This window comes from Mytilus californianus, unplaced genomic scaffold, assembly GCF_021869535.1.
Source record: "Mytilus californianus isolate M0D057914Y unplaced genomic scaffold, xbMytCali1.0.p SCAF_8, whole genome shotgun sequence".
NCBI lineage: Eukaryota > Metazoa > Mollusca > Bivalvia > Mytilida > Mytilidae > Mytilus > Mytilus californianus.
Genome location: NW_026262734.1, coordinates 10,304,139 through 10,326,363, shown reverse-complemented (window position 1 = coordinate 10,326,363; position 22,225 = coordinate 10,304,139). Strand labels below are relative to the sequence as shown.

The 22,225-nt window shown below is 31.8% G+C and overlaps 2 protein-coding genes across 2 annotated transcripts; both read right to left on the bottom strand.

The window, feature by feature from the left end:
• Positions 1–985: 985 nt before the first annotated feature.
• LOC127710784 (small nuclear ribonucleoprotein Sm D3-like) lies at positions 986–5,410 on the bottom strand. The gene is made up of 2 exons (XM_052216747.1): positions 4,957–5,410; positions 986–1,247 (listed from the first exon to the last, which is right to left on the bottom strand). Exons 1-2 carry the CDS (start codon positions 5,270–5,272, stop codon positions 1,180–1,182), a joined length of 384 nt encoding a protein of 127 aa, XP_052072707.1. The 5' UTR covers positions 5,273–5,410; the 3' UTR covers positions 986–1,179.
• Positions 5,411–7,262: 1,852 nt separating this feature from the next.
• Positions 7,263–22,156, bottom strand: LOC127710780 (serine/threonine-protein phosphatase 4 catalytic subunit). Its single transcript, XM_052216742.1, has 9 exons — positions 22,112–22,156; positions 19,232–19,271; positions 14,706–14,829; positions 13,796–13,948; positions 12,820–12,993; positions 12,441–12,567; positions 11,818–12,007; positions 11,116–11,194; positions 7,263–10,042 (listed from the first exon to the last, which is right to left on the bottom strand). Exons 2-9 carry the CDS (start codon positions 19,255–19,257, stop codon positions 9,992–9,994), a joined length of 924 nt encoding a protein of 307 aa, XP_052072702.1. The 5' UTR covers positions 19,258–19,271; positions 22,112–22,156; the 3' UTR covers positions 7,263–9,991.
• Positions 22,157–22,225: the final 69 nt, after the last annotated feature.

The following is a 22,225-nucleotide window of genomic DNA, read 5'->3' as shown; positions in this document are numbered from 1 at the left end:
ATAATCATGGACAAAGGAAGATAACTCCAATTTTAAAAATAACTTGATATTTAGAAAATAAAAATTTTGCAATTTTTTCCATTTATAAAGGGGCATAACTCTAGAACAATTAAAGTGACGCCACCAAAATTCAAACTTGATCTGTGTTTTGTGGTAATAAGCATTGTGTATAAGTTTCATAACATTTGGTTGAGGCAAACTTAAGTTAAGAGAACGGAAACTAAAAATTTTGCAATTTATCCATTTATAAAGGGGCATAACTCTAGAACGGTTAAAGTGACGCCACCAAAATTCAAACTTGATCTGTGTTTTGTGGTAATAAGCATTGTGTATAAGTTTCATAACATTTGGTTGAGGCAAACTCAAGTTAGAGAACGGAAACCAATTTTGGGACGTACGGACAGACGTACGTACAGACGGACAAGGGTAAAACTTAATGCCCCCACCGCTACGGCGGGGGCATAAAAATAAATGTGGAACGTGTCAATGGGAGACAGATGTCAGATGCCCCCGCTTGCATATCATATTAAGATTTAAAGGGACATAACTGAAGAACTGTAAAAGTGACGCTACCCAAATTTGTACTTGATCGGAGTTGTATGGTAATAAGCATTGTGTATAAGTTTCACAACATTTTGTTGAGGCAAACTAAAGTTAGAGAACGGAAACCAACTTTGGGACGTACGGACAAGGGTAAAACTTAATGCCCCCTCTACTAAGGCGGGGGCATAAAAACAGATATAACAGACGACAACAAACAACCACTGAATTAAAGGTTCCCAACTTCAGATTGGCACATAATGTGACTGGATTAAACATGTTTGTTAGAGGTCAACCCTCCTCTAACCTGGGACAATTGTGTAACAGCACGACATAAGAACAAAGTTATGCCACAATATTTTCAGTCTGCTATCTGGGGATGTCTGTTACAGCAACTGACATCATGTTAACCCCTGTGATGTAAGAGATCAAACAAACACATAAATCTACATCAAATATTTTATATACAATGTAAAACATGACAATGTCACATGATCATGAAGAATGTTATGATTTTATGATAAATACCAAACTACACTGTTTTGGATATCAACAACATTTACAAGATTTAAAAAATACTCATTCATTGTCACAATTGTTCAGTTTGATTTCACATAATGTCAATGAAAAAAAAGAATGTTAATGTCTCCTCTGGAATCCTCCTCCTCCTCGTCCACCACCACCACGACCTCTGGCTCCTCTGGCAGCTGAAATAAACAAAATTGACAATTCAGTTTTGCTATAATTTATACACGTAGGTCCACAGTACAAATGTATATTAAAATGGTTTAAAAAGTTTTCTGTGAATGAAACATTAATGTCATTTTTATGATACAATAGATGTGTAGGCAGCTAATTTGCTAACTAAGACTACAATGTAAAAAGCATTCTGAGAGTTTTGCATCACATAGATGTGTAGGCAGCTAAATTGCAAAATTAGACTAACAAGCATTCTGAGAGTATTGCATCGCAATACATAGTCCCCTACCAGTTCAAAATTCATTGTACTGGAACAAAATGCTAACTTGATCTATAACTTGTCATGGTGTAAACTATATTACATATGTCAAGTAAATATATTCAAGCATGACGAAAAAAAGTGGAAAACTGATTATTTGAGTGAATTCATAAAGTCCAAGGACATTAACTGTGCACAAAATCATCAGACCAAAACAAAATTCGAACTTGATCTGTAACTTGTCATGATAAAATTATTTACCAAATATCAAATCAATATCTTCAAGCACGAAGTACTGAATTGTGAAACCTAGGCATAATCAGGTTTAATCTGTTGCTGAATTTTAATTCTTGTCAAATTGAGATACAATTTTGAAATGTTTTAAAAAACAATACTTCCATTATGCTAAAATTAAAGTCCAGATCTCCTGGATATATTTATGAAGGTTGGGTGCCATTTGGACTGGAACTCTCAACTAACTTGTTTCTTTTCACTTATTAATTAATGGATATGTACAGTGCATGTGCACTCTGCGCTTTATATTGTACATGTATATGATATCAAATTACATTGTTTAAAAATAAACTGCTTCGCTGAGCGCAGCTAGATACGCCCGCAGAGGTCCAACCCTGAACAGTTGGGACAAAAATGGACACAATATTCAAGCTTGATTCAGGTCCAAATTTGGATTGTAATTAAATATTTGACATATTATAGGTTTCTGAATAAATGTAGTCAAAGATCTTGAAATTGGTTATATGAATTGAATTTATATTCAATTAAAGATTTCTTGCTGTTGTGCAATACTTAGTAAATCTGTTGTCAGACTATAAACAAATAAAGTTCAATTAATTCTCAATGTCATATTAGAAATTTATGAAAATAAAAAGGGAGCTTACATCAATAGATATAAACAATTCACCAAGGTTTCATGAGAATTGGTGACAGAATTTTTGAGTTATTGTCCGAAAACTGGAAAATCACCCCTTTTTTTAATGAATAAAACCCCATAACTCAGAAATGTAAAATGTAAAATTTATAAAATTCTAAAGGGAGCTTACATCAATACATACAAACAATTCCCCAAAGTTTCATTAGAATTGCTGAAAGCATTTTTGAGTTTTTGTCCAAAAACTGGAAAATCCCCCCTTTTTTCATGAATAAAACCCTGCAACTCGGAAACGTAAAATCTAAAATTTATAAAAATTGAAAGGGAGCTCATGTCAATAGATATAAACAATTCACCAAAGTTTTATGCAAATTGGTTAAAGCATTTTTGAGTTAATGTCCGACATGTTGACGACGGACAGACGGACGGACAGAGGTATACCATAATACGTCCCGTAAACGGGCGTATAAAAAAGGATTTCTAGAAGTTATGATGCTGTGCTAACTTACACGATCAGATGTATAATAAATAATTATGAGATAATTTGATCCAGTTTATATGGACTTCATTTTGATTTTCATTCTTTGTTTGAGTGTATGGATATAAATTCAACAATACACAGGTGGTCTTGTGGTAGCATGTTCGCTGCTTTTGTGCTAAATAAACAGCTGAAAGCTGTAAGAGCAAAGACTTGTTGGCTTGAAGTCATAATAATGTTTATGACTTCATTATTATGACTTCAAGCCAACAAGTCTTTGCTCTTACAGCTTTCAGCTGTTTATTTAGCACAAAAGCAGCAAACATGCTACCACAAGACCACCGAGGCGGTTCTTGTTGACATGATTGTTTCCCTTTAAGAATCAGGTAATTTGAAATAAAAAACTTTTTATCACTAAGACTCAAAAATACAATGGCCCAATCTTCATGATTGGTCATGATCACATGCCCACCAGCCAACATATTATGAGGCCTGTAATGATTTTTATACATACCACCAAAATCTATACAAAATTTTCCAAAAAATGAGTGTCTCAGTCTGGCTGCAAAAGTTTAGGTCAAAGACTGCAATGCATACAATAACAAGATCGTCCGACAACTTATGAAAGCACATTTTGACCTTGCTTCCAAATTACTTGCATTTTTATTATATCTTTTTTTTGTTCAAGTTAGAGGTCGCACAGATGTTCATAATCATACTGTGCAGGTTGTTTTTTTTACTGTATGTTTGTTTTAATTTAAGATATTTGTATAAATTTAACATTTTGTTCCTGTTCCAAATCAAGACTACCTCACCTGAATAGTATTTTTTCTTTGTTATTTATGTCAGTTTTATCCCAGAGTTGCCAAGTGATGTGGTTAATTTCAAGGTCTGTATTACCTCCAGTATCTCTGGCCCTATTCCTGGTATGCCCTTGCAAATATTTCTATGACAGAATTTGTGAGTTTTCTAATATACATGTATGCTTGTAAGGGTTTCAGGTCAATAAAACCAAATCTGATTTCTTGAATCCTTAGAAATAGCTTATCAATATTTGCCCTTTTGTTACATTTATCTGATAATTAGCGACACTTGTCACTGGAACTATAGATGCCATACAAGAATACACCTTATCGCTATTTAGTCCATTCTATAAAAGACAATTACTTAGATAACTTCCTGTTTGGGTCAGGTATCGCAAAAACAAAGGTCATTAGTAATGAGCTGAGGGAGGAAAAGTTTAGGAAGTGAATATTTTTATAGTTTATGATCCTAATGATATATACAAAAAAATCATGTAATAAAAAGGCTTTGTTTGAAGTGTTTACGATGGTTTAAACAATTCTCTATGAAAATTTTAATGCACTATACAATGTTTGAACAGGGATCCAGATAGCTTCAACTGGATTGTGATGACAAGAAAAGAATTGTATAATTCCAGAACTTTTCTAGATTGGAATAAATAGTGATAAGGTGTATCTGTTTTCTCTGCGACACCAGAAATTTTCACTTTATCTTGTAGATAACTACAAATTTTATTGGATATTAGAACTGCTGGGATGCAATGCCGCGTAATTTTGGACAATTAGTGAAAATTATGTAAAGTTTATCGATACATGTAGTCCAAATAATTATGATGTCCTGAAAGGCTATTTTAATTTCCGTTGTAGAAAGGCTTCACAGAAAAAAAACCTAAGATAGCCTTTAAAGATGTCACAAGTAGGACTATTTGGACTAGGACACATGCATCTAGCATTTGATTTGGACTAGTATCTAGCAATGAATTCCTTTCAGATCATTACTAGGGGCAGTCTTCAATTCGCAGTGATATGCATGACGGGGTGATCTTATACTAAGTTTTAATTGCTCCAGTGATTTTAGCCATTTTGATGAAAACAGCAATTGGTGCCCTGTATTTTTTTGTTTCAGGGATTTGTCAAGTGATTGAAGCCAATGAAGGGCTTTGGCTTTGATCCACTACTACACTAATCTACAACCGCTAACAAGATGAGAGGTGGGCATTAACTCGATTTGATATGGAATACAGATGTATTATTTGCTTTATACTTCATAGATGCTTTTTTTTTATACCTTGTGCCCTGAGGATTGCAGATTTCCCTCTCCCTGCACCTCCACCAGATCCTCCTTTCACTCGCTTGAACATAGGTGCGTTTTTCAGCATATCCGGCAGAATCATGAATCTGATCTTACTACCACGGAGATAAACATTTTCGAGCTGTGCAACTCTACCATCTCTGTAGGTGCAAGTTATTGCTGTCATCTGGCAATTCATGTTGTCTTCTGCCTCAACTAGCTTGCCTCTGTAAACTTCCCCTGTCGTCGTTTCACAGGTAACAATATGACCTTCTGCTTCATGTAGAACCTTAATTGGCACCCCAATAGACATGATGATGTTTTTGAAATGCCTGGATAAGTGTAAGTTAATTTAAATTGTTGCCAGATCTCACAGATGAAGATGGATTGTACTCAGTGCCGGCGAAAATCAAAACAACAATGGCGGATAACGCGCACCGGTCGTTTCCGTTTCGACTAATCACCAAATATTTGTTAATACGAAACAACGCACCACTAATGGGAATTTTATAACAAATAAAATGTTACAATTATTTAACTATTTTTTACTTACACTTGATTGATATAAATATTGTAAAACTATGATATGCATACAAGTAGTTGTACTGAGCTGCATCAAATAAGGATCATACTTTAGGTGGGCGACAAGATTTTTTAATTTATGTTACTGTTTATTATGACTAAATATACTAATGCTATTCAGTAATATATATGCTAATATAAAAAAAAAATTGTCTCACACCTTTGGATGGAGGACCATAAGTGTTCATAACTGTCACATCAATGCATTTCTAGTTATATAAAAATAAGCAGATGTGGTATGATTGCCAATGAGACAACTCTCCACAGAGACTAAATGACACAGAATTTAACAACTATAGGTCACCGTAAAGCCTTCAACAATGAGTAAAACCCATACCGCATAGTCAGCTATAAAAGACCCTGAAATGACAAATGTAAAACAATTCAAACGAGAAAACTAACGCCTGATTTATGTACAAAATAATGAACGAAAAACAAATATGATATGATGTTTAAATTATAAGAATCTATGAAAAAAATTTTCAAAGATCTTATAAAATTGCTCTTATAAAATTAATAAGAATAAGTTTATGTTTGACAGTTACACTGCTGGAGATAATAAAGCTTTATTAATAATATACAGACATGTCTATAGGACATGCACCACTAAATTTTTCAGAATTTAGAGGATGGTTTAAAGGGGATAGTATAAATATGTTAAACTTTGTTGGTTGTTTTTTTTTTGTTTTTTTTTTGCTTTGTTTTTTATATAATTGTTTTTGTTGTCAACTTAAAAGATAAACTAATCTGAAAAGTTAATGGACAACTGAACACAGATGATGAACATCATGTGATGGCAAAATATGGTAACTGTCAGAGCATGGAGGACAGGCCTTATATCCTTTATGCAACACATATTGCAAATATGTTATTGCTCTTATACACAAGAAACTCAGAATACCATATATAAGTGGTTTAAAACACACCTGTCCACTTCAGTAGCCACTTGGTATAGAACTATTAAATCTGGAGTGCAGGAGGTCACAAGTTTAGATTCATAGTTTGGTCAAACTAAATAGTATATGCTACTTCTCCCACAAGCGCATATCATTAGCAGTAAGAACAAGAGCAGGCATCTAGGATTCAGAATAGTGTATCAGTTTATCAGAGTATAGTGATATGTCTTCCTGCAAACTATTACTTAGTGATTCCACATGCTAGAAATCATTAGAACTCTGGCTGATAGTAACTGTTATTGGCAGCCATACCACATCTTCTTTTATCAACATGTATGTCTTCTTCAAAGCAAAGTATATTCATACCTCATTAATATACTATCATCCTAAATATGATACTTTTGTATGTAATATTTTCTTTCCTTTTATTCATGTTATATTTGCTAGTAAATGTTACCAAGCCAATCAATCAATCAATCCCTCATAAACACTTCTATTCTAATAATTTAATCCATTTTATAAAACTATATACCTAGGAGTATGTAGCATGAATTTCCTTGATGAAATTATTTATTTTGCCATGCAATATTTAAAACATGACGATTTTTTTTAAATACCATCGCCATGTTTTCAAAGTTTTTATTTCATTTAAGTTAACTTATTTCCAAAATTTTATTGAAACATTAGAATATGTTAAATAAGTATAAGATAAAAAATTCTTTTGACACGAACGAAAGGGTTAAAATAACATTATATACAATGTCAAACCCATACCATAAGACAAGTACTTCATTTGTACTGAAATAAAAAAAGAACAATGTTAACTATGTTTAAATAATTTAATATTAAAATCAAATGACTCAATCGTCAAAATCAATGAATAGATTTACAATGACAAAATCCTAAATTTTGTGATATTTTTGGTCACACTTTTACAACCTCTATACTACATACTTTATGTTCATATATCACACACAAGTGTCACACTTTTGGATATAACTATTTTTTGTGACTAGTGCAATTATCACTTGATTTCTCTTTACATATATTTTCTAAAGGTCATCCAACTCACACATATAACTGATAACTCTGCACAACAGAGTAACAATGTAAAATACCAAGTCAGAACTTATTATAGCATTAAGGATTTTCCATAATACAATTGATAAGTAATATCAATGTGTAGATTCACTTATTAGTAAAACTAAGACAAATTGTAAGTTCCAAGGATACAAGTCGTATTTTCACATTCCTTACAATTATTAAGTCTGGAAGGCGTTATATGGTCTTAAAAAGTAATTCTACGCAATACAAAAAAATCCCCCAAAACAGGAGAACTGAAATGATATAAATCTCTTCAATTATTCTTCGATTTTGTCATTACTTTTGCAAATGAGAGAATTACTATTAACCTATTACAGATTCAGATTATTCAATACATAAAATTTAAATGGGATGTTTATTTACAAAGATGATAGCACTATTTATATCTTTATATAAAATCAGTAAAAAAGTAAAAGTTTATATCTGCAAGATAAAAATGATTTTATACATAAATGATCATTATGGCTTTCTAATATATCAACTTCTTAACTTATTTTAACTTCCAGACACAAATAATTTGTCAGGTAATGAGTTCCAGAAACAAATAATTTGTCAGGTAATGAGAGGGTAATTAAAGCTTGGAATGGAAATTTATTGAATATGTTGATATTGTCAAATCAACAATACCTTGATCAAGCTTCACTTAAATTTAATAATTCCGCACCCCCCAAATTCAAATACAAAAAAATATTTTCTGCAGTCTGCATATTTGTGAAGAAAATGTAAAGAAAAGTCTTATTTATTTATTCATTCAAATCTAATGATATATAATATCATATAGACAGCTATTACAATTAATGAACAATAGTAATAAATACTCCTACTACTGACACACAGCCAAGTCGCTATTTCATACCTCAAGGGAGATTTGTAACTTATCCCCCCTCCCAACAATAGATGAGCACTCTACCATACTGCAAAAATACAATGTTTCCTATCTCAAGGAAATTTGATTGATTGATTGTTGTTTGTTTAAAGTACAGTGGCAATTTGGAAATTGGATAAAATGATTGAATAGCACTTGACTCCTTATAAAATAACACCAGATCATAATGCTGCATCAAAACAATATACATGTATAACAGATATTGCATACATAAAATAACACAATACAAGAAGTGGAAAAATGAACATAATATCAAGAAGTCAAACGTAATTTACATCAGTTACAAGATTAGCATTTGTACACAATGAGAGGGAAACGATGCTGACTTGTATGTTAACTAAACAAGTGCAGTGACGGTAGATCTTAAATATGAGACACTTGTATAACCATGTACAGAATTAAAAAAAAAAAAAAAAAAAAATATGTAAACAATGAATATTCATTTGAAAATATTTAAGGGGACTTTGGCATCGAGTTGCATGCTAAATAGCTTCTTCATAATTCTGCTGTACCATTCATTTAAGAACATCTAGTATGAAATAGTCTTTACTGAGTAAAAACTATGAATGGCTCCAACAGTATAAATCCGTTCAATAAATTACTCTCAATATCATTTTGGTACTTGATTATTGTACAAAACCTACTTAAATAAATCAGGACTTTGTACATTTATGACTTGTCAACTTCACATGTAGGAAGATGGTTATATGGGTGCCACATAGTGGAGGGCTACAAAAAATTGTAAATGCCAAATAACTGAAAAAAGCACATTGATGTTGTTTATGTATTTTATCTGTGGCCTTATGCAAGTGCATTCCACTGTAAAGTGAAATCCTGTTACTATAAACAACAATAATTTGCCACCATGAGAGGATAGTAGAAGGGATTAATTTCCACAATTGCATGACAGAAATTTCTAATGAACCACATTAAGAAGTTGATATCATATTTATATGTATAACACACTTTAGAATAATTGAATTTACATCCTGTCAAACAAGACTCATAGTTTAATGCAATTATTCAAAATATATTGTATATTGAAACAGAAGGATAGTGTGTGACATTTCCAGGATTGTATGTTTAAAAGAATTATTATTTTTAGTGTTGTACATTTTTCTTCTATCAAGAATGCAATGTCTAACACAGTAAATTGCCATCCATCTTACTCAAAAGGAAAGCCCTGATGTACTTATTTTTTTCTTATTGCTTTGATGGTATTGATGAATTGCTATATACATAAAAAAAAAAAAAAAAACACTACATATATTTAAATGTACATTGTCTGTAAACTGAAATTAAGTTTTAAAGTACAATTTTCTATAGATACAATTTATAACTCAAAAAAAAAAACTATGTTTACTTGCAATATAATTCACTGCTCTTGATTTCTTTTGAAAATGTTGTGTATGAAAAACTGAAGTGTAAAAACCTCTGATTAATGAGTATGATAATGTCCTAAAATTCCTCATGTAACAGAATGGTATACCCCTGTTATATCTACGACCCTTAAAAACAAATTGATCCAGTTTAGTTGTTCCCATATCTCTGTCATTAATATTCTTTACAAGAAATAATCTGGCTGTGGTTTCTTACTTGGTATTCCCCTAGATTCCTACAAATACAAAATACTTTATTATGAGGTATTCCCCTAGATTCCTATAAATACAAAATACTTTATTATGAGGTATTCCCCTAGATTCCTATAAATACAAAATACTTTATTATGAGGTATTCCCCTAGATTCCTATAAATACAAAATACTTTATTATGAGGTATTCCCCTAGATTCCTATAAATACAAAATACTTTATTTATATGAGGTATTCCACTAGATTCCTATAAATACAAAATACTTTATTATGAGGTATTCCCCTAGATTCCTATAAATACAAAATACTTTATTATGAGGTATTCCCCTAGATTCCTATAAATACAAAATACTTTATTATGAGGTATTCCCCTAGATTCCTATAAATACAAAATACTTTATTTATATGAGGTATTCCACTAGATTCCTATAAATACAAAATACTTTATTATGAGGTATTCCCCTAGATTCCTACAAATACAAAATACTTTATTATGATTAGCTTCCAAACATATATTCATTTGTAGGTAATGTCTAATGCATATTTAAACTTTGAAAAAAGTTTTACATTTTGTAATGTCAGGGCTTGTATAGCTTACTATGCGGTATGGTTTTAGCTCAATGTTGAAGAATGTACAGTGACCTACAGTTGCTGAACTCTATGACATTCGGTGTCTGGTAAATAGTTGTCTAATTGGCAATCAAATCACATCTCTTGTTTTGTAATGCCACTATATTTTAACAATTCAGAATACATTTATGGTTAAGGAATGGGGATCTGAACAGTTTTAATATATTTAACTATCGACATTAAAGGGGTCACTAGGAGAACCACTCCTAAGAACAAAACATATGGTGCATTTTGTTGGCTGAAAACTGTATCTGAACAAAACTGTCAATTTTAAGAAAGATATTAATAATATTGTCACATGTTATGCTGAGTGTAATTGAATGAAAATCCTGGGTAATTATCCCACTCAAAATTAATGAACGTCACATGACATGATTTGTATACACTATAAACACATCACAAAGTAGCTATTCTAGAGACCTATGTTTTATATACATTAATATTTTTTCTTATAATAAATAATTTACCTGTGGTGCAGCTTCAAATATTGTAAAATCTCTTTGTAAATGTTCGTCTAATTCTAAAATTGCTGCTACATTACCACATCTATAAAAGAAGGTAGAATTAATCTATCTAATGAATTCATTTGAGATCAATACTTTTTGGTGAGGATATTTTTTCCCAAATTATCAAGTACCGGTAACTTGACTCATCAAAAATTTTTGATAACCTATTGTCAACAGTATGTGCAACTCAAAATAAGGTTAAGTGGAAGGTAAATCTTTCCTGCCTTTTTCTTATCTGGCTCCTGTATTTAAACCTAAAAGGTTATTTGAAGAAGCAGTTTTTCATCTTCTCTAAACAAATCTAGGTACTTTCCTTGTAACAATAACATGATTCAAGGTAATAAACAGATGACATTGGTTTAATATCCCATTTACAAATTATTGACCATTCATAAAAATTTACTGTACACTTTTGAAAAAATATTTCCCACAATTGTATAGATTCTGAAATGGTGAATTCAAATTTGATCTACACTAGCATTCTTAAATGTTTAAACTTATAATATAAGATAAATGGGATTTCACTAAAGCTCAGAAATAAAAGATTTAATTATTATAAATCCATGCCATAGTACATAATACATGTAATACTGTCATTGTGATAACATCTATTGATGCATATGTAAATTGTTATACCTGTAAAACATAGACTTTATTATTTACCTGTAGCAATAATTAGGTGCTGACCATACAGTTAATACTGTTTCATTAAAATGCCATTTGTAACCCTCCATTACTAACTGATGTGCTCTACATATTAAATCTATATGGTTAGCTTCATTAAACTGTGCTGCAACATCTGAACCAAATAAATAACCTGCTCCTCGAGGACTCACTCCCCAACCCTGCATATCTGTGGAAAAAAGAAATAAGAACAGTTATATTTTATTAACTAGCTTTTATTTTTGATCTTTTTTTATGGAATTTTTAAGATAGTTGATTTATTATACACTATTGCTACTTTTATATTAATTGTATTTTAGCTCCAGATAAATGTTTAACTTTACTTCAATCATAGAGGCACATTAATTCTAACTGGACTGATTTTATATATCCAAATTCTTCATTTTTCTCAACCTTTTTGTAAAATAGTACAGTTATGGCTGAAAGTAGCCTGCAATGTTTACCTTCTCGAAAAAAAGATTTCACAAACATTTTAATGATAATATACATGTAAATGTAACTGCTATTCTAATTCCAAGCAAAATACAGTCAAACAATAGAAGAAATAGAATATAACTAAGCAGTTTTTATAATAAGCATGCTGTCAGAAGAAGTTAATTTACCTTCTGGATCTGACCATAATAAATCACACATTGGACCATCATGTGGTACTTCCTGTTTCCTGTCTATTGCACGGATTTGATCCAATGTCTGTATAGAGGGAGATAACCCACCATGTACACAAAATATCTGCAAATATATTAAATGTTATCAGAAGTCTTTTTTGATAGTTGAAAGCATTCTAAAGCCATTTTTCTTTCAATCTATCCTACACTAAATGAATAATGTGTACTTTCCAGTATATAATTATGACTATCTCAAATATAAGATTGATAAAAATGAACTAAATTAAATGCTAAATATTTATCAATTCACAATTTTTTCAAATTTCGAAATAGAGCTTGATTTCTGGATTTTTTTTGATGTATAAAATAGACCTACCTTTCCATCTATAATTGCTGAAAGACTTAAGTAATCAAATATTTCTGTACAATATCTCCATACTGTTATTGACCCGTATTTCCGCAAACATTCATCATAAAAACCATAAACTTGTGTGATTTGTCTACTTTCATGATTGCCACGAATTAATGTTATTCTATCTGGATATCTAACCTAAAAAATATTTTAATTCACAATGATGATTCATGCATTTATCTGTAATTATTCTTCTATTGATCATGGGTTTAAAGAGCAATAAATATAATTCAATACTTGGATATTAAACTGAGTTACTATTTGTGAATGTCAACTCTCCTGGTTTAGAAACTAAAGGTTCACCACTTGTAATTTTAGACATTAATTAAATCAAAGTGCTTGTGAGATTTTCAAGTCATGCAATCTTTACCCCAAAATATGTAAAATTTAAAAAGATTTATTAATATACCTGATAATGTTACATTTTAGGCACTGCAATATTTAGCCAAACAATAAACGCCTATTGGTTCATACATTTGCACTGTTAATATGATACTGTAATATCTTAGATCATGCAATCTGAAGTCTGATGTTTTAAGGATACATGGTTTGACCATTGAGCATTAAAATGATCTGAGTAACATCAGACCTGCCCTACTTTTACCTGGTTTTCTATTTGTATAACATGAAAAAGGTATTGTTCTTTATGTGTATCATATTCAGTCGTCACACTTGGCCACAAGCCAAGCAGCCCATGCTTGTTAAATTGCCTATAGGCCTGAAAAAATCATCTCTACAGGCCAACAGAATCTAACCAAAATTTTCCAAAAATTAAGCTCCAGGCCTGTAGGTTTAAAAGTTTATCGTATAAAGACTGCATATTGAAAAGAACTTAGAATTGTAGCTGTACTTATAGTGTGTCAGATTTATGTTTGATGTCTTGTTGATTATATTTGCTGTTAAAGATTTTATTAGTACTTATCTAGAAGCTGATACTTACTTTTAATGCTAATAATAATAAAAATGTTTCTACACTGTAAAATCCTCTATCTACAAAATCTCCAATAAATAGATAATTTGTGTCCGGAACATCTCCACCAACTTTAAATAATTCTTTTAAATCATAAAACTGTCCATGTATATCACCACACACCTAAAAAAAATATCAACAATTTAATCATTCAGTATTCTCTTGTATAATCCCTTTGTTAAAAAGATATAAAAAAACTTATTTACAATGATTACATAATTTTCTAAATTTATTTAATACTTTTATATTTTCACTACAACATTTTTAAAGAGTAATCCCCCATTGTAGTAAAGTTACGGTACAGTCAGTCTACCAAATTTTATAATTGAAATTCTTCTTCACAAAAAAATAAATAATCATTTATTATACAGCTTTACATGAACATGATGTATGTAACTCAGAATTGCATTGCAAAATTTAGTACCTATGTGCATTTATATTGAAAAGAAACATTAATTATCACAGTAAAATCCTGTCCTTGTTGAACTACATATAGTGACCTGTAACTAGTCACAGCTTTGTCAATGTTTGTCATATGGTCTTTAATGGATAGTTATAGTATTGGAAATCCTTATAGTATATACCACATCCAGTGATCATGTCTTATCAAAATAGTGAAAGAGAAAAAATCTTCATCTTTTGGCTTTTTAACTGTTTCTATTTTGGTAGCTGGATTGCAGAAAGTTGAAACAGGGGTTATAGTATACAATAGTGATGTTGGGCAGTTGGGACAGCAGGAAAAAGTAGTAGCTTTTTTGTAGTCAATACCTCCTACACATCACTGAAACTTCAGTTAAATACTGCACACTTGTTGAAGTTGTGCACCTACTTTATCGCGTTGTTTGAGGATTTTTTTAATAATATTGAGGAGATGACTTACCGTTACAGGAGAATCTACACGCTGTACATTACTTTCTTCTACTAAAATTTCTCTGGCTTTGGCACATAATGCTTTCACTTCACTCTCTTTAATTATTTCACATCTTCTGAGTTGCTCTATTTGTCTAAGGAAAAATAACAATAAAAATAATAACAATAATAATATATGTTAAAAAGGATATATTATTCATTCAGTGACAAATATTTCTTGCAATTTCAGGACAAATGGATATAAGTATGCATTGCATGGTATGTAACTTTGTAAGGCAATAAATGCATCTTCCTTTGTCCATAATTGTAGTTGAACAAACCACGATTATGGACAAAGGATGATAACTCCAATTTTAAATATTACTTTAACAATGACATTGATATTTTTTATAACAGATTCTCACACTATCCAACTTATGTAATTTTCTTGACTAGTATGGTCTATATACATATACACAAAGATTGACATAAAATGTAAATATATATTTTAGTGATAAACTTCTTGAAATGTTCATGGATAGGATGTATATATATATAGGATGATGTGCATGATGCACTATGTTTTTTTTATCTCAAAAGTAGTGATAAAGTCTGGTAAATGATACATTAAGCCAGCCCCATAAGGGTTTGATTGCATGAATGAAATCTTCTTCCCAAAAATGTGAGTAAATCACAGCCGTCTTAAATGCTCATATAAAAGTGCTAAAAACACAAAGTTTAAAAAAAAAATGGACATTAATTATTTACAAGAACAGATTCAGATAAAATGCTTCGCTGGGCGCAGCTTGATACGACCGCAGAGGTCGAACCCTGAACAGTTGGGGCAAGTATGGACACAACATTCAAGCTTGATACAGCTCTGAATTTGGATTGTGATTAAATATTTGACACAGCATAGGTTTCTGACACAGAAAGAATGTGGTCTAAGAACTTCAATTTTTTTAATTTACCTATTATGGTCCAATGTCCAAAATCAAAATACATGGTTAGATTCAGCATATCAAAGAACCCCATATATTCAATTTTTGTTGAAATCAAACAAAGTTTAATTTTGGACCCCAACTTGGACAAACTTGAAAACTGGTCCCATAATCAAAAATCTAAACACATGTTTAGATTCAGCATATCAAAGTACCCTAAGAATTCAATTTTTGTTAAAATCAAACTAAGTTTAATTTTGGACCCTTTGGACCTTAATGTAGACAAATTTAAAAAACGGGACCCTAAATTAAAAATCTAAAAACACAGTTAGATTTGGCACATCAAAGAACCCCAATAATTCAATTTTTGATGAAATCAAACAAAGTTTAATTTTGGACCCTTTTGACCTCAATATGAACCAATTTGATAGTGGGCCCACAAATAAAAAATCTAAATACATGGTAAGATTCAGCATATCAAAGAACCCCATATATTCAATTTTTGTTGAAATCAAACAAAGTTTAATTTTGGACCCCAATTTGGACCATCTTGAAAACTGGGCCAAAAATCTAAAATCTAAATACATGTTTAGATTCAGCATATCAAAGAACCCCATATATTCAATTTTTGTTGAAATCAAACAAAGTTTAATTTTGGACCCCAACTTGGACCAACTTGAAAACTGGTCCCATAATCAAAAATCTAAACACATGTTCAGGGTTCGACATTAACTTTTATACCAACTTGTCCAGTTGGGCAAGTGCCCTATTACTTTTACTTGTCCGAAAGTGAAATCTACATGCCCAAACTTTTACATGCTATTTTTGTGGTTGTAATGTAGTTCATGCAGATAAAATATAGTTATCATGTATATGGGGTGTAAATTGATTATGGAGTATGAAAATATACTATGAGGCATATATGAGCCGAGGAGGGAGGGAAAAGATCGATGAATATACGGGAATTGGATCATTTACATAGAGATACTTATTTCATAATAATTTATCTAAGAAATGCCATTTCAAAAAACCCTTCTTGATAAACTGACAACAACTGACAAATTTGTTAAAGTTTAATTTCATTTTCTCTTTCAAGCTTTTACGTTTTTCCATCTTAGGGAAATACACATCCGATGTCAAATTATAAAGTTAGAACAACGAAAATAGACCTCCGCTTTCCATTGGTCGGTGGGAATAACACGTGCGTCGGAAACGCCCGAGTGGTGTCCCGATGGATAACGATAATGACGAAGCAACGCCGCGGCTGCCTGATTGGCCAATATTTTTAAACGTGATCTATTTTTGGTAAAATGGGGAATTCAGTGCGAACAATTGACGAAATATACGCATTGAAGGGGGGTTAAGACCACTTTACTCGACCGTGCGGTGTTATCACTGAGTAATCTATGGACAAAACAACAGACACTATTGATTTTGTGAAATTTTAATCATATAACACTTTTTTTTTCACTTGCCCGATCGGACAACCAAGATGATGTTTTTACTTGTCCGAATACGGCATTAGCTTGCCACGGGCAATCGGACAACCGTAAGTGTCGGACCCTGATGTTAAGTTTCAGCATATCAAAGAACCCCAAAAATTCAATTTTTGTTAAAATCAAACTAAATTTAATTTTAGACCCTTTGGACCTTAATGTAACCCAATTTAAAAAACAGGACCCAAAATTAAAAATCTAAATACACGGTTAGATTTGGCATATCAAAGAACCCCAATAATTCAATTTTTGATGAAATCAAACAAAGTTTAATTTTGGACCCTTTTGACCTCAATATGAACCAATTTGATAGCGAGCCCACAAATAAAAAATCTAAATACATGGTAAGATTCAGCATATCAAAGAACCCCATATATTCAATTTTTGTTGAAATCAAACAAAGTTTAATTTTGGACCCCAATTTGGACCAACTTGAAAACTGGGCCAAAAATCTAAAATCTAAATACATGTTTAGATTCAGCATATCAAAGAACCCCATATATTCAATTTTTGTTGAAATCAAACAAAGTTTAATTTTGGACCCCAACTTGGACCAACTTGAAAACTGGGCCCATAATCAAAAATCTAAACACATGTTTAGATTCAGCATATCAAAGTACCCTAAGAATTCAATTTTTGTTAAAATCAAACTAAGTTTAATTTTGGACCCTTTGGACCTTAATGTAGACAAATTTAAAAAACGGGACCCAAAATTAAAAATCTAAATACACGGTTAGATTCGGCATATCAAAGAACCCCAATAATTCAATTTTTGATGAAATCAAACAAAGTTTAATTTTGGACCCTTTGGACCTCAATGTGGACCAATTTAAAAACGGGGCCCAAAATCCAAAAACTTAATACACGGTTAGATTCAGAATATTAAAGAACCCCAAGAATTCAAGAATAAAACCCCATTGAAATTGATCAAGAAATAAGCAATTTATACGAAGTATCTTCTTTTGCACAATACTGTGCAATTGAATATTTCTTGCTATTGCGCAATACTGTACAATTGACAATTTCTTGCTATTGCGCAATATTGTGCTATTGGATATTTCTTGCTATTGCGCAATACTGTTAAATTGTATTGTGCTATTGGATATTTCTTGCTATTGCGCAATACTGTTAAATTGAAGATTTCTTGTTATTGCGCAATACTGTGCAATTGAAGATTTCTTGCTATTGTGCAATACTGTGCAATTGAAAATTTCTTGCTATTGCACAATACTTATTATATAATAATTTACACATCCTGTTTGGTGTGTATCTCCTACCATATCATTATTATTTGCTTTTAAATATAAATCAGAAATAACCAACTTAAAATGGAAAATTTTAAAAGAAAAAAAAAAGGAAAAAAAGAAAAAAAAAAAAAAAAAAAAATCCCCCCCCCCAATTTTTTGAACCCCCTTATGATTCATCACCCCCAATCTCAATCCCAGCCTTCCCTTTGTGGTATGGTACCTTGCAGTACAATTTCAGAGAGATCCATACACTTGAACACAAGTTATTGTCTGGAAACTAGAAAAATGCTTATTTTTGGCCCCTTTTTGGCCCCCAATTCCTAAACGTTTCGGGCAATTACCCCCAAACTCAATTCCAGCTTTCCCTTTGTGATATGGAACCTTGTAGTACAATTTCAGAAATATCCAAACACTTACACACAAGTTATTGTCATGAAACTAGAAAAATGCTTGTTTTTTGCCCCTTTTTTGGCCCCTAATTCCTAAAATTTTGAGGCAATTACCCCCAAAATCAATTACAGCCTTCCCTTTGTGATATGGAACCTTGTGGTACAATGTCAGAGAGATCCATACACTTACACACAAGTTATTGTCTGAAAGTTACAAAAATGCTTATTTTTGGCCCCTTTTTGGCCCCTAATTCCTTAACTGTTGGTACCATAACCCCCAAAATCAATCCCAACCTTTCTTTTGTGGTATTGAACCTTATGGTGAAATTTCATGGAGATCCATTCACTTAAACTAAAGTTACAGTGCGAAAACCAATGTGTCTTTGGACGACGCCGGATGACGACGACGACGACGCCAACGTCATACCATTTTTAATTTTTGCGGTCGTATAACAATATATACCAGTTAAAAGAAAATATGTACCTGTCTAAATCACTGATTTCACTCATGCTTCTTTATTTATCTGAAATAAAGAAAACAAAGTGAAAACTATTGAGAAATTCATCATCTGCAGGGGTCACCACACTTCAAACTAATAGAGAAAAGTGATTTATCAAACCTGGAATTTGCATTTTTTTTTCAAGAAATCTAATAGCATCACATCTATGTAATAAAAATCTATAAGAAAATTATTTCAGTTAGCATCAAATTAGTCATGACTATGATCATGATGATACTAGACGGCCGTAGAAAGAGCACTGAAATATTGTTTTTAACATAGTAGATGTCCCGTTGTGTTTGCCAATCACTTATCCGACAGATGTAAGTTTTGGTTAAATATCTTTCTGGTAGTTTCAAAGATTTAGTTTAGCATTAGGGTAATTTGTGGACACATCAACATGAAACTTGGAACACGTTCAGTCATGTCAGTATGAAGTGAATTATTTAATTCATATGACAAATTAAAGTTTTGATCCAAATTTCACTGAACAAGGAAATGTGATAGGTTTAAGTTTTGGTTTAAAGTGCATGTTTGTAGTGGTTTTATCAACTTTAAGCTTAGAACACATGTTCATTATATGAAGTGAACTGTTTTATCCATATATGCCAAAAAAAGGTCTTGGCCCAGATTTCACAATTCACTGAACAATGAAATGTGATAGATTTAAGTTTTGTTTTTAGGTGATTAAAGCTGTTGCAATATCCAGAGCCAGTTTGTTGATGTTATGTAATATGAACAACCATCACTTCTTACAGTCTTTTGAAACTGGCTGTTATATATATGTCGCCAGTAGGTTTGATTTCCAGTACGATTGGGGCTTCTTGCTGATTTTTTAAGTTTTTATTGTTGTCTATGGCAACCAGGTCATTTGTTATTTTGTAACACATGATTAGTCATGTTCTTTAACTCCTTTTTTGTAAACTTTTCCTCCCTTGTTCATTTATTATATTGCAGGCACTATTTCTATGTCTGCTGGTTACATATCATGCAGCTTGTCCTTGTACTTTTCTGATTTCATCTTTATTGTCTTACTGATGCTGGTCCCATACTATCCTGGCATATATAGTCTATTCCATTTGTGGTCTAAAACCTATCTTATAAGTATTCTTGTTGATGGATTTGGATTTTCACTGTAAACATTGGTTTCTCTGCACCACACATCAGTTTGATAATACGCCATATAGTGGACTGAACTGTATTTGGAAGAATGATGGATGGTTGTTTAATTTCCAGTGGCAAAAATTAAATTAAACGCATATTCAGGACGAAAACATGTTAGTGTCAGAGATCTGAATATGAACCCTGCTTTGTACTAGACCAAAACACTGAGGTCACAATTAAAAAAATTTTTGTTTCCCCTCCCCCACTACCCTTAGTATTGGAGCGGACCAGGCAGGCATGGAATACATTTTTTTTTAGGATTCCACTTCAAATTGTTCTAGAATTGAAACAGATTGGAACGGCTATCTTAATATCATTAATTCATTCTAAAAACTATAGACTGGATGAATACAATTGTTGTACTCAGTTTATTTCACAATTCTGACAATCACAATAAAAATATATTTTTTGGGTGTGTCATTAATGGCCTTTCCTAATATTTAATACTGGTATCTATTTAGTAATACATGTATGCATTGCAGATATGTTGAAAGCCTAAAACATATTTTTATGGTCATAGAACACTGAATTTCTAAGGTCTTTGATTGCTCTTCACCTCAGTGTCAGATATACACTATGCCAGGTCACCATGGTCACTGTATTAAAAAAGAATTGATATATGAAACACAATATTTATTAAACAAGTGACTAGAATCAAACAGAATCCGACAACTCGGAGAAGAACATCGTCTGTTGATGTCAATCTGACATCTCTGCTGGTTATGTCCTCAAGCTTGTCCTTCCAAGTATCCCTTTTGGGAAAAGAATATAATTTGTTGGACAATATTTTTTTTATTTTACCGGTTCCTGAATATTCTTACTATAACAGATGACAACAAGTTAATATTGACCTCCATCTTGAAATAAATTAAGGAACACAACCGAGGAATTTCGAGAAATAATTTTCATAAAGACTGATGTCGGACGGACAACTCCGATTTTATTCCTGAAAATTAAAAAAAAAATTTTTTTATAAACGCTCATAAATTTGTTTGACTGGGCGGCTTTTCCTAGACACATCAGGGGCAAGTGGAAACAAACTTGATTTTAATTTTGGCCCGAGTTGGGATTTTTAACATGCTAGTTCACAGGGTAACAGTTCGCAGGAAGACATGTACTCATTATTCTGACTCTGAACTAACAAGTCTTTACACTTACTCCTTAATGACCTGTGCTTATCCGAGATGCTAGCAAATAGAAATACCACCTTTAAGTCTTCTTTTAGACCCTACCGCAGTACCAGGGTTCAAGTCTATAACCTTACGCACTCACGGCAAACATGGTACATATTGACCACTGAGGTGAATTTGATAAATTTGGAGCTGATGTGGAGGTTTCGCTGGCAACACTGTTTAGTTGTTAAATTATTGTTACTATGTTAGAGATGGTGCTTGGCTGTGAAGCTTGAAATTCGTTTTTATTGGAATTTTCTATTTTGAAACTGTGACAACGCTGCATTTTTCAGGATGAAATCCTCCAAAGTTCTTCCCATTTTTCCAGTTTGTCAGGTTTTCTAAACTTGGAAGTTGGATTTTTTTACGTTCATGAATGTCGTTCACTATTTTCATTTTGTCCTGACAATATTTTCAAGAATTCACCGAATATAAGGAGGACATAAATTAAATTATAATTTGTTTACTAGCCTCGTTAATGTAGAATAATGGGCAGTGGGGACAAAATTAAACCCTAAAAATGTGTACCTGAGGTTTGGTTCTTCAACAAAACCTTGTCTCTTCCGGTCACTTCTTGCGTCACTGACGAGATAATGAATGTGCGAGACTCTTTTAATTTTTATTAAATTAATAGTTTTTAAT